The sequence below is a fragment of the Fundulus heteroclitus genome, chromosome 11 (genome assembly GCF_011125445.2).
Source record: "Fundulus heteroclitus isolate FHET01 chromosome 11, MU-UCD_Fhet_4.1, whole genome shotgun sequence".
Classification (NCBI taxonomy): Eukaryota; Metazoa; Chordata; class Actinopteri; order Cyprinodontiformes; family Fundulidae; genus Fundulus; species Fundulus heteroclitus.
This window is the reverse complement of record NC_046371.1, coordinates 14,320,236-14,333,905: the sequence shown is the minus strand read 5'-3', so window position 1 is coordinate 14,333,905 and position 13,670 is coordinate 14,320,236. Positions and strand designations below refer to the sequence as shown.

The 13,670-nt window shown below is 37.4% G+C and overlaps 1 protein-coding gene across 1 annotated transcript in view; it reads left to right on the top strand.

Moving 5' to 3' along the window:
- Positions 1–12,635, top strand: part of nsg2 (neuronal vesicle trafficking associated 2) — a 54,783-nt gene extending 42,148 nt beyond the window's left edge. Inside the window, exons 4-5 of the mRNA XM_012854723.3 lie at positions 8,238–8,348; positions 11,916–12,635. Of these exons, the coding sequence (XP_012710177.1) occupies positions 8,238–8,348; positions 11,916–12,107 (303 nt within the window). The 3' untranslated portion in view covers positions 12,108–12,635. The remainder of the gene's footprint in view (positions 1–8,237; positions 8,349–11,915) is intronic.
- Positions 12,636–13,670: the final 1,035 nt, after the last annotated feature.

Genomic DNA, 13,670 nt, shown 5'->3' with positions numbered 1-13,670 from the left:
GGGCTGCTTCTCTGGTTAATGCTCACCTACTTGGCTTGTCAACTTAGGTTAGTGGGCTGAACTGCGTCTCCAGGAGATACCGAGGTCTAAGAGGAAGCTCAGAGGTGGCAGGGCCTTTTTTTCTGTTGGTCCTCAATTATAATAATAATTATAATTATATAATAACCTGGCCCTGCACATAAGAGAGGCTCCTTCACTGCCCACCTTTAAAACTCACCTTAAAACCTACAATTATTATTTGGCTTTAACCACTAGCGAGACATACTTTTCGTTTTAAATTGGTTTTATTGTTTCTTTAAAGTGTTTTTTGTGCATCTGTCGCGATGTACAGCACTTTGTTTCAGCTGCTGGCTATTTTTAAGCGCATTATAAATAAAGATGGTGTGGTATGGTATCTTGTCTTTCTCTTCACAGTAATAGGTTGGTGTGTTAAATAAAATCACAATAAAACACACTAATGCTGTTAAAGGGGCAGGATCTTCAATTTATTATTATTTTTTATTCTTTATTCTCCACAGGATTTTATTTAGAGATAACACATGACAAAATACATACGCATGCCACACTTTCCCATTTTCAAAACCATCTATCATTTTCCTTGTGCTTCACAATTAGGGACTCATTTCTGTTGGTTAATCACAGAAATATAATTTCTTTATTTTTTGCAAAAAATGTTGAACTTCTTTGTTTGGAAAAAGTTCAAAGTGTAGTAGTCCCTGTGAGACACTGTTTAAAAGGCTTTTTGGTGGGTTGAAAATGTTATAATGTTCGCTGCAGTTAAATTAAATCGGTCATTTTTGTTGTAACTACTAACTACAGTAGCCTGCAAATCTACCACAGAACTTTTTCTACATGTGCAGTCAGAAAATACATTCATTTAAGAGTTAGAAAGATTTTTTTTTTAAGTAGATAAGCAAGCTTTTTGTGTTGCCACATAATAAGGTGTTAGAGAAGCCAAAGGAGGATGAATAGAAATTTTATTTTTGCTTCTTTCATTGATATATCATGATTCCTCTCTTGCTTGCCTCTCTATCTATCCACCTCTCACAGCTGCTACCAAAAGAGGAAGGATTCTTCATCTACTGCTGGATCTCACACGCTCTCTCTGTCTGCCTTTCGCTTGCTGGTTTATTGCTTTTGTCGCCTCCTCTTTTATATCTCACTTTACCTCCTCTGTCACTCAGTTTACCAAATAAGTTTCTCTCTACTGTCACACCCCCACCTTTCTTTCCCTCCTTCTCACAGTCACACGCACACACACACACACACCTGTTCCTGGAGTGAATATGAGGAGGTGTCTGTTCCTCCATATGGCCTGTCAACTTACAGCGGTGAAAGCGTGGGAGGCGCGTTGCCTTCTAACAAAGCACAATGTTGAAAAAAGGGAAGGCAAATCATATGTGAAATGCTGGTGAAGACAGGCTGCGAAGACGCCATTTAGAAAATGCCTTTGATGCATCATGAAGCTATAAATATTTAAAGCAGAGTGTATTTTCCGAATAATGTAACACTCACTTGGAATTATATGAAAATAAACCAGATTCACACAGAGATAGATTAGGTAGAAAAGGCAGGCGGTGAGTGTTTTTTGAACTCTTTTAAGAAATATAAATATTTGCTTGATGGGTAATCTGCAGTCTGGAGATGAACACGCAGGAGAACAGAACAGTTTTGATAGACCTTTCATATACGGCTTTAATTATTTTTCTTGTTGCCAGATGTTTTTATTTTTCTCAAAATCGAATACAGGAAATACAATTTCGAGATGGTACGCAGATTTAAATGTGTTTGTTTCTTTAGACTATCCGCAAGGGTACATGCGCTGATAGTGAAATGTTTCAGTACAACCTTTTCGTTCCGTGGCACTGAACATAAGCGTTGAACATTGGCCATTTTTAATTTGTTAATTTAGGGCAGTTCATAGGAAATTCACACCATAGGCAGATCATAGCAAACCACATAAACTGCAAAGACAAAGAAATCTAAATAAATAAGTTAATAAATCAAATTATGTGTATTAAAAGACAGGGACACAGGAATTAAATATTGAAAACAAAAAATTGAGACAAATCTCTAAATAGCTGAAATCTGCTATTTAAAAAGTAGACCATTAACCATAAATTAATCCCTTTAATTAGTGATCTATAATAAAGCTGTCTAATTAGGCAAACTGCTCTCTCAAGCCTGTTTCAACAAAATTTTGATAAAACTTAGTGATAGCTTTGATTACAGATATTTCAAAACTTCTAAATGTTTCAGTTAGCACCTTCGGGAACATTGTCCATAAACCAGACATGACCAGATGCTCCTCGTGAAATTTCTGAGAGAAAGAGGAGAGTGAGAAGAATAAACATAAGAGCTTCCATTAACCAAGGACCACTCGCAGAGAGCCTTTAACAATACCTCAAATTAGGTGTAAGCAACAGCCACAATCCCAATTAACGCTTAAAGCACTAGACTCCACTCCTGAAGAAAAAAGCAAAGGAGAGCTTGTTTAACTCAGTGGATAGTATACTGGGAAAATAAAGTCCAGTTAGTTAAATTCTGAAGACTCTAGATGCCATTGCACCATATTAAGAGTTGGATTACCTATTAAGAGTACATCACCCTGGAAAAACAAACAAACACCAGCAGTGAAGTTTGGAGGTTTTTTAACATATGGTACTGGCAGACTTTTATTTTTTGATAAGAATCTGATAAAAGATTAAAGGATGGTGGATATTTAGGAAAGACAATGATTCCTAACACACAACAATGAAGAAATTCAACAGGTTTCAGAGAAAGAAATGACATAATTAGATAGATAGATAGATAGATAGATAGATAGATAGATAGATAGATAGATAGATAGATAGATAGATAGATAGATAGATAGATAGCTTTATTACAGACTCAAGGTCCAAATTACAAAAAAGAAAATTTAATAAAAGACTAAAAGTACATTAAAAAAGAAAAAGAAAACTCCTAGCCTTTCAAAAGGCAATCATACCAATGTCTCCAGAGTACAGATGAGTATTTTACTGCACTATATTTAACATTAGTCAACATTCATTGCTATCCAGACATTTTACCCTTTGCTCGTTGAGAATAACCCTCTTTACTGGATTGAATTGTTCTTTTTCTAAAGTGTGCATCCAAGGCAAACAAACTGTCATCTGTGATGCTCAGTAAGCAGGTTGTGTTTGTGGAGATAGAGGTGTTGTAAAACACACTATAATGCACTCATGATGTCATTTTGAGGTGATTGCATAGACCTTACCTTATAATATTTGATAATTCTGATGTAGGTAGTTCTCCTTTGGCTGTTTTTAGTCCTTATACGGTTCCTTCTTGTTTATACTAAATGTGTCTGCACTCTTTAGATAAACCTGTTATTGAGATTTTTTATTTATTTTTCCAGAATAATAAAACAAGGCATCTGAAGAATAAAGGCATAATAATGCATGGAGGAAATAATCTCTGAGCTGTGCTGGTACTGTGACAGCCTCCTTAGGTTTACAGCTGAGTTCAGTCAGGTTATGAATAATAGAGAAAGGTCATTTTTTTATGGATTTGTGCACCACATGGCCACAACGCCATCAATAGAGAATTTTTAGCAACTATTTAATACAAAGTGGACTATGTATTTGTCTGAGCTGTTGCTTCGACTTCCTGTTAAAGGTACAGTTGAGGCTAACATTGATTGTAATGGTTAGTAACAGTCATCTTCTATCTTAATATTTAAGACAAAAGACTATCTTTGTCATTAAATAGTAAAAATAAAAAGAGGAAGATGGTTTGTGTTGTTTTTCCACTGTCATATTTTTATGCTTTGAGGTACAGGGGTAGGCTTGAACAATAACTGGTAACTGGGTCAAAACAGGTTAAGCTAACCTCCCCAATCCAGGACTATGACTAATAGGGGTTCACTGATAAAATATATATTTTTTGACATTCCTGATTCATCTGTCATCCAATTTATGAACGTAACATTCAACTATCTGCAGTTAGCTTTAAAGCTATTTATGATTTTTCATTTTAATTTACTCACAAACAGCAATGGCATTACAATGCTTCAGGCTGCAGTACATGGAATACAAACAGCAGGCTACATTTTATAGATGACAATGGTAAAGGCATTAGAAGGATTTGTTTTTAAAGTGGCTTTTCTTAAAGTTTTTATTACCTGTCAGTGTCTTAAAGACTTGTAAGAGTAGGGTCAGTTTCAATGTTGACTTTTGCCAATCCTAATATTAGTCAAATCTCTGAGATTTCATAGTGTTTTATGCAAACACTACTCTCTATAAACCTTTACTCTGCTCTTGTTATGGGGTTTTATGGGTATTTTCAGTAAACCTATTTCTGTTCACTGTAAATATTACATTGGTTCTCTGTCCATTGTTGTCACATGTGCAATCGGCAGGTTTTTACATTGAAGCCTGTGGTAATTTACACTGAAGACCGTGTTGATTGTTTACCTATTAGTAACAATGTTCCACGTGTTATAAATATACCCAGTCCGAATAAATAAGCACTTTAAACGGCTGGCATAAAAACGACCCAAATTTTTATTATTTTGCTAACTCTTTCTTGAATCAAATAAGGAATTCTTCCGACCTAGTTACATGTATCACAACAGGGTTCAGTAGTGAATTTGACTCTGGTGTGAAAAATCTACCTGGTTGCACTGGTGACACTTAAGTATACATAAGGACCTTTCAAATAAATACATTGTAAAAATGCCCATAACCCAATTGAAATCTTAAATCAAAGTCCACACAACATTTTATTGGGATGTTCTGCCATCACAGTCCTTTCCCCAATGATCACCAGGGTGACGTGAACCATATATTAACAGATTATTATGACACGGGGTGCAGCAATTACTTTAATTGCTGTAAATGGTGAAATACACTCATGCGTAATGCGGTGGATGCTTTGGCACTGATGGAGAACCTTGTAAATGAAAATTAGGAGGCAACGTGGTTTCTGCCATCAAAGATTTTCTGTCCAATGATGACGACTAGCTAATATGTCGCTTTAGACTGCAAGCATTGCATTCAGCTAAAAACCTACAGGGAACAGTGGCTACAACCCGCAGTTTTCTCATCCGAGCATCACTCCAGTGTTTTAAAACGACAATGGAGTTCGCTTTTTAACAAGTTCTTTTAATGTGGGCAACAGCTTTTACCTCTGATTTACACCTTTAATAAACTCCTCTCTGTGATTTTCTTTTGACAGTTTCTTTGTTTTTTTCCCCCGGGGTTGCCATTTCACCATGAAAACTCTAATAAAAATAAACGATCAGCTGACAAATCTTTTTTAATCCACATTAACATTCATGAGGTGCTTTGCACTGACCATTAATGGTTGAATCTGGGCGTGTAGAGGAACCTGAGGAGGGAACCTGGTATACGAGGCCAGCATGCAACACGGTATACATATATGACATTTTTACTTTTCTGACCCGCCCAACCCTTCAATCTGACACTTCTTTGAAAATAATCTCAGATCCTGACTGCTAATACTCTATCTTAATAATATAAAGACATCAGTCATGGTTTAACCGGACATAGTGTTTTAGATTTTGAGCTGGAAAAATTAAGTTGTGGACCAGATGTTTTGGTGAAAATAAAAAAAGAAAAGGAATCGAGCAGTGACTGATTTCAGTGTCATTATTCTCCCCCTGTGGACAGCTACAGTGTGTTTACAGTTTTCACACTGTTACAAAATGGGGGATGCTCCCTCTCAGTTGACTAACATATCTTTTTTGATTTTATTTCAGTATTTGAAAGCTTGCGTCAACCCTGATGGAATGCTGCCCTGGGGGAGTGAACCACTTTATCCATATCAAAAACTGTCACTGCTTAGGCAATGAGTCATTAGGGGGTGAATAAAATATTTATTTATTGTTGGAATCATAACAAATAATAAATAGTTGTGACTAACGAGATGACATTACATACAACTTATTCCCCAATCAGTGACTTCAATAGTATATACCAGTTCATTTTTTTGTAAATAATACTTATCCGTTGTATATATCTTCTTGGAATAAAAGGTATTAGGTTAGTATGGACCACCAGAGTAATAGTTATTTTTTTTCTTCCTCTGTGACTACACATAGTCACATGCACTATTCTCATAAACACTGCAGATGCATAAATGAAGTTGGAATAGATTTAATCCGTTCTAGTTGAACACAACAGTGGGAAAAAATCTCTTCGGTCATTAAGAGCTGGAGTCTTTATTTTTATGCCTTTAAGCAAAGTGCGTAGATTGTAAACATTTACGCTGCTTCCTCTCAGATCTCAGACGCTTTAGTCTAATCCCTCTTCCTAATAAGACGTTTCATTTCCATCACTATTGATCGATTCAAAAGAAGCTGTTCAGTGGGTCTTAATCAGTCACTTCCCGTCTGCTCCAGTTTCAAAAGGCGGGTCACAGTGACTTTAAATGCATCTTTTTAATGTATGGCCCTGTGTGACGGGGGGAAATGTAATTTAGCAGAAGTGTCAGAAGCAACCAAGGGTGAGAGCCGTGTCCCTCAGTTGACACCGGGTAAACAGTCACTTAGTGTGCGTGTCCCTGTCCTCCCTCATAACACTGCTGGAGACTGATGATCTCACATGGGTAATTGCTCTGACATCTCACTGTGACAGACTGTGTGCCGAGCAGTAATCCGAAATGGTTTCAGCACTAGTTAAGAATGGAAAACAGGACTTTAGAAATATTCATCCCATGTGGAAAATGTGATTTTTTTTGTTTTTTTTTTAGCTTTCTGACTACCAAAATCTGCTGTTGCGTTTTTTTTATTGAGCATACCAGAAGATGCAGTCATACGCCGGCACTGCGCACATACCTAAAGCTATCCTTTGAACTTGATTTGCATAATTCTAATTAAACGCTTACTCTAAATCACTAAATCAGCACGTCAAGTTGGAAATATAAAGGAACATTCCCTTTTTTATGTTAATTTGGCCAACAGCAGCATTGTCTTCCCTGCCAGCGAAATGAATATTTTACAACTTCAACTACATTTACATCATCGAGAAATAAATGCATTTCCATAATTTTTAGATTAGCTTTGACTTTTGCTGGATGTTGATTTCCCTAATCAGCCCAACAGACATTCGATAACTTATTGTTATAACGACTGACAGGAACATTTTAGTTTGTGACAGTTCTCGCAAATTACTAATACATAAACACTGTGCTCTGGATCTGTTATTGCAGCTATAATCACTTTTCTTACCCATAAGCTTTACTTGTACTTGCATGCCTAGATTGTGTAGAAAACCTCTCCTTGTGACCAAGATGTTGGTTTACTGATTATTTCTGCAACTGTAAAACATGAAACATCAAAACAGAGAAGTAACGTGAATTTTATAATTCATGTGAGCATATTTAGGAGCCCAACTTGCAATATAATAGGCATGCTAGTATATTGCTTGTACTAGCATGCCTAGTTCAGACTCTTATTTCTCAGAAAAAAGTCTGAACTAGGCCAGTAGAAACAAATTCCAGATGTTTTTGGTGTGAAATAAGAGACGACTATATAAAAAACAAAAACAAACAAAAAAGACATCTTCTGCCCGTTGTGAAGTACGGCGGATGATCAGAAATGTTCTTGATGTTTGTATTTTCCAAGAGCTCTGACAACCTTGTTAGAGTACACCGCATCATTAAGTCTTTGAAATAACAGGATGTTTAAATTAAAATCTGATAACATCCACCAATGACTTAAAGCCATATACATAAATATGATGGGGTATTATTTTCTCAGTTCAAACAGGCAATTATTACAAGGTGGTTTATAGTCACTATGAGCTCATTTAGGTCTACATATACAGATAAATCTTGCATTGTGTGAGTAGAGGAAAACAAAACAGATAAAACCAAAATCAAAACAAGAGCATTAAATAAGATAGAATCTATCCTTCTGATTCACCTCAGTGATTTTATATCTTGTACATCTCTGAACCATGCGGCGTTGCGTTAATAGAAACAAGGTAGTTTCAAACCGTGTCCCATCTTGAAACATTCATCATGCAGCTCAACAGAACACCTTGCCTCGAGGAGCCATTGACCTCAGTCAGCAGCATCTTACCATTTATAATGACAACAGGCAGCAACACTCCAGTGCACACACTCCATCCTTCTCACTATCTAACCCCTAATCCCGCATAGCATATACACACCAAATCCTCCATACTGCTCCGGCAGACATACTGACCATGCGTTTGTTCCCACTTCAGGTTACAATTCTGATCATCCTGGCCTTGGCCTTCCTCGCCTGCATCGTGTTCCTGGTGGTTTATAAAGCTTTCACTTATGACCACGCCTGCCCAGATGGATTCATTTACAAGGTAAGACTTTATGTGGCCCACTCTCAGTTTAGAGCTGAAATAAGTCAGGCAATTAAGAAATTCAATTCAATAGTATCTATATAGCGCCAATTCATGAAACATGTCATCTCAAGGCAGAAAACAACCAATATATCCAAAAACGGGTCCCTTGTAGTGCAATTTTTTTTTATTACGAAGTCAAATCTTACTTGAAATATTCTGTAATTAATGAGGTAAGTTTTGATTACTTTCATTGGATGCTAGCATGACAGTCACAGCAGTATCTTAATTGAATTTCTCAATCATTAGACATTTTGAGGTAAATCAAAATGTAGAGTACCACGAAATGAATAAGTTGGTCTTATTTTGGTGCATATCTTCACTTATATAGGTCAGTTTTAGTTGTGGTGAAACCGCCTTTTCTGCTTTTGTCCATGGGCATGCTACCCGTCCCACAGAAATTCTTTAATTTTGACAGTATGTGAGGGAGTCTATTCGGCTGCTCCCTTGCACAGCAGTCGCCAAAGCAAGTCATTGCAACTTGCACATAGACTTGGCAGAGTTTTCACACCGGATGCCCTTCCTGACACAACTGGGATTTGAACCCAGCTCCCTTGTGTCATAGACGTAGACCATTGGCAGGTTTTGACAGTAAAACCCTTGGTGAAAACACGTCTGCGGAAGTCCACATGCAGCCCAGATTTTTGTGTCTGCTTTTTTCATGCAATGCTTTCAGGGACAATAATTACCTCAGTGTAAGGGTGCCGCCAATCACTCACCAGGTGAAGAAAAATGCATTCAGAAGCTTGCTTTAGATAAATACGGTGAGGAGAGATCTACTGTTTACTCGCAGTGGATAATCTGTTAAACAAGGTTTGAAAACGTCATTGATATTCGGGTGAGAGATCACTTTATTTGTTCTGTCCAGTTCTATTGTCTTTCCCCTCTTCAGTGCATTAACTAGCGCATTAAGGCCTCTCAGCGGTTTTTAGTAAAAACTGTATATCTCTGAGTGCAAAGTGATTGTTTAGCAGAGATAAAAATAGTATGAGTAGGAGCACATGCTCATCTGCAAGGTATGTCAAGTCCTAAGGTTTAAAATGTGTTTAAAAAGTTCACTGGGAAGGTTGTACAACAGAAACATCCAGGTAGGCCAAAGAATAAATCAAAGCAATATAATTTGACAATAAAAACTTTGCTCGAAAGTCAGAAAAATTGTGTGGGGCAATGCTTTTATTTGTGGTAGTGTACCTTAAAAGTCCCTTAAGTTATAGCAGTTTGTCAAACTGTATGCTTAGCCTGCAGAAGTGTCCCTGAGCAAGCCCCTTGATTCCCTTTGCCCTTGACGTTCTTCATCTTTTCCTTGTCACCTAGCTAAATAAAGCCAAAAGGGTGAGTTCAGTCCCTTATGGGAGTAGATAAAAAGCTACTCCTGGCCTACTTCTATTTTCAGATGTAAAGTTACAGGAGGAAGCTCATGTAGTATAATAGGCAATCATTAATCAATCAGAGATGTTCATCTGAGCCGTGTAATCAAGTGTAATTTGCTAAACAGCGAAAGAAACAAACTATTAATTATGCTGTCAAAAGTTATTTGCTATGTTAGCTCCTCTGGAGAGAATAGAAAAGATATAGCCATGAAGCTGTTTCGTAATGAGCACCATATCATTTTTGATTTCCATAATGCTGAGGTCATAAGAGATAATGGCTCTCGGCTTCATCCCTGTTCAACAACCTGCTGTTCCACAAACTGTGGCTTCACTGTTTATTAAATGATGCAGGGACATCCTCCTCTCTTGGCTTCTCAGAATCTTACAGTTATTGTGCCATGGGGGAGATCACCTTAAGAGTCCCTCAACATATCCTGGCTTTAAAGTGTAACTCACCGGCGTACCAGAGCCTTACTCCGCCCAATCTCATACTAGTAAAAGCTAAATCAATGCTAAATAAAATAACTGAATTCCAAGCTAATAAATCGCTAATACATAGAAAAACTCACTCTAAATCGCTACAGAGGCTTATCCCACAGAGGCAGATCTGCTGACACGTCAGTTTGTTCAAGTGATGTCACAAAAACGTTTGAACCAATAGCAAGACTGATTCGAAATTCAATGTAAGACACCCGTTGAACCCTTAGGAGGGCGCCACACTGACGGTTTTAGATACAGAAGCAGGATTTCAACAAATATGAAGTAAATTGTCAAAACAATCACCAGGATATGTAGACAACACTTTAAGACAACCGTTAACAGTTTATTAGCAATAAAAAGTTAACACGGTTAGAATAAAAAAAAAATAATAATAACAGAAAGGGGCCTTAAAGTCAGAATGTCTAAGTTTGTCTCCAACCCAGACCTCAACATCCAATGTGGCTGCCATATATTTGAAATTACCAATAGTTGCAGTGAAAAGTAGTTTATTTGCAACACCTTAAGTCTTTTCTACACATAAATACATGCATAACACATACTTTTGAAGATATATCATTAGTGTTTGATTTAATAACATGTAGAGACTTACACTGCTAGCTTCATGTTGCTAAGAGTAATTAACATGGTCATTAAGTACAGTTGCTGCAAAATATAGTAGTATTGGTGTTCTTGAAATACTCTACGCTGCACTTTCTACAGGTTAGAAGCAAAGATAATGTGCTAGAACAGCAATTTTCTCTGACTGTTTGGGCTTAGTGGCTGTATATTACACATCATTTCTTCATATACACCTTCTAAATAAGTAAATGTTCCCCTGAGCAGAACTATGGGCAGCCAGACTAAACTGACTTACAACAGATGAAGAACATTACAGTACTAATTGTTGATCCTGGCAAAGTGCTAAACCCCGCTGAAATGACAATTGATTTGATGCTCAGAGGTGGAAAATAAGTGTAGGTAAAATACATTGCCTTTCAAAAGGCACCATCACCCCAGAAACACCATCCTTACAGTAAAGCATGGTGGTGGCAGCATCATGTTGTGGGGATGTTTTTCAGCAGCAGGGACTGGGAAACGGGTCCAAATTGAGGGAGAGATGAATGGTGCTAAATACAGGGATGTTCCTGAGCAAAACCTGTCAGTTTTACTGTGACAGGGACAGAGGTTCACCTTTTAGCAGGACAATGGCTCGAAGCATCATGCTAAAGCAACACTCGAGCGGTTTAGGGGGAAACATTTAAATGTGCTGGAATGGCCAGACCTCAATTTAAATTAAGAATCTATGGCGAGACTTGAAGATTGCTATTCACGAGTGTAAACCATCCAACGTGGAGAACCTAGAGCTGTTCTGACTTCAGGAATTTGCAAGAAGTCCTAGTGGCAAGAAGTGGTCAGCTTATAGAGACTTATCCAAAGCCACTAACGGTTGTAATTGCTGCAAAAATGTGGCTCTACAAAGCATTGACATTAGAGGGGTAGTTATGCACACTGAAGTTTTCTGTTATTTTGTCATGTTTTTTTTGTTTGCGTTACAATAACAGAAATATTACATCTTCAAAGTTATAGGCATTATCTGATAATTAATTCCCTGGTATGTTAAGGTCTGGTATAAGAATAAAAACAATTAACAAATAACTTCTTCTTCTTCTTCTCACAGCACAAGCGTTGCATCCCCGCATCACTTGAGGCCTACTATGCCGCTCAAGACGCCAATTCGAGGGGTCGCTTCTACACAGTGATCAGCCACTACAGTATGGCCAAGCAGACCACCTCCCACTCTGTCTCCCCCTGGCTGCCCGGAGGGGCGGCGGGGCACGAAGCTAAACCTCCCAATGGCGAGGGCCACTGAGTTCGCCGCGCGGTGTAAACAGAAACACATGAACATGAAGATTTGACAAAGTGAATGAAAATTAAGGTAGATCAGGATGCAGAGACACACAGGCAAGTTGGTGAATATTTAGAGCTGTAGACAAAAGAAACACAACAAATGTAGAGTAAAATCATGCATGCGGACATTGAGTCAGAGTAGATTTTAGGTCATCCTGGTCATTGCAGCGACAGCGCTTGAACGGAAGGCAGCTGCACTTCTCGTGCTTCTTTGAAGATATTTACTTTCTCGTCCAAACGGACTGCTGGGAAGTTTAGCTGCCTTTCATTTTAAGCTCTGTGGACATGCGGACCCACAGGGACATGAGCACATGCTAAAACATAATCTGAATATGTTGTCTGCCCATCTGTATGCTCATTTTCAGTAGGGGTTAACATCAGCGGCTAGTTCAAGTTCATACCCACACACATGCTGCTCCCTCATTACCCTTTTTACCCCTTCTTCTAATTTATTGCTCATTGTTTCTTTTTTTTTACTGTAATGTATAAAGGTTTTTTGTAAGTGATCGTCATTCTTTATAAAAAAAATACTTATTCTAATTTCCTTTAGGTCAGATTCTCTTTATCTCTCCTTTTTCAGGCATTACAGTAGGTACACATAATCCCTCAGTTTCGTTTCTTGTATTTTTATCATTCCTTGCCCTCAGCCCTTCATGTTCTGTCTGTAACTTCTTCTCAGTACGTCTCTTCAGCCGATCCACCTTTTGGTTCCACATCCACCGCCTGCTCTGGCTGAAGACCATTTACGTGTCTACACTGCAAAAAGAGAACTAGAAATAAGTAAAATTTTCTTGAAATTAATGTATTTGTCCTTGATTTGAGAAGGTAAATAAGATTATTTGCCAATGGAATGAGTATTTTTACCCCTAAAATAAGATAATTAGATATACTTCACTTGAAATAAGATAATGGAGATGAGTTGTTCCTATTTTAAGTTCAAAAATCTTATTCCATTGGCAAATAATCTTATTTACCTGCTCAAATTAAGGAAAAATTCTCTAATTTCAAGAAATAATTTCTTATTTTGAGTTCTATTTTTGCAGTGTATTGTTGCTGTTTGATAACTTATATACAAAAAATCTGAATTTTCAGTGTGCTGTGCCATAAACCCAGACATCCCCCCTCCCCCCAGTCACCTGAGCTGTACATACAGTTTTGCACTGAAGCTAGCTTTGTGAGTATGCTCCGTAGTAGCAGGTTTCCCCTTTATAGATTTTTGATTAGATATCTTAATATTTTTGCTTCTGCTGCCAGCCCTGTACTGCAAAAAGGGAACTAAAAGTGAGTTTAATTTTCTTGAAATTAGTGTATTTGTCCTTGATTTTGGCAGGTAAATAATATTATTGGTCAATGGAATGAGTATTTTGATGCCTAAAATAAGACAATTAGATAAACTGCACTTGAAATAAGTTGGTGGAGATCAAATGTTCCTATTTTAAGTGGAAAAATCTTATTCAATTGGTAAATAGTCTTATTTACCTGCTCAAAACAAGGAAAAATACATTACTTTCAAGAAAATTTAACT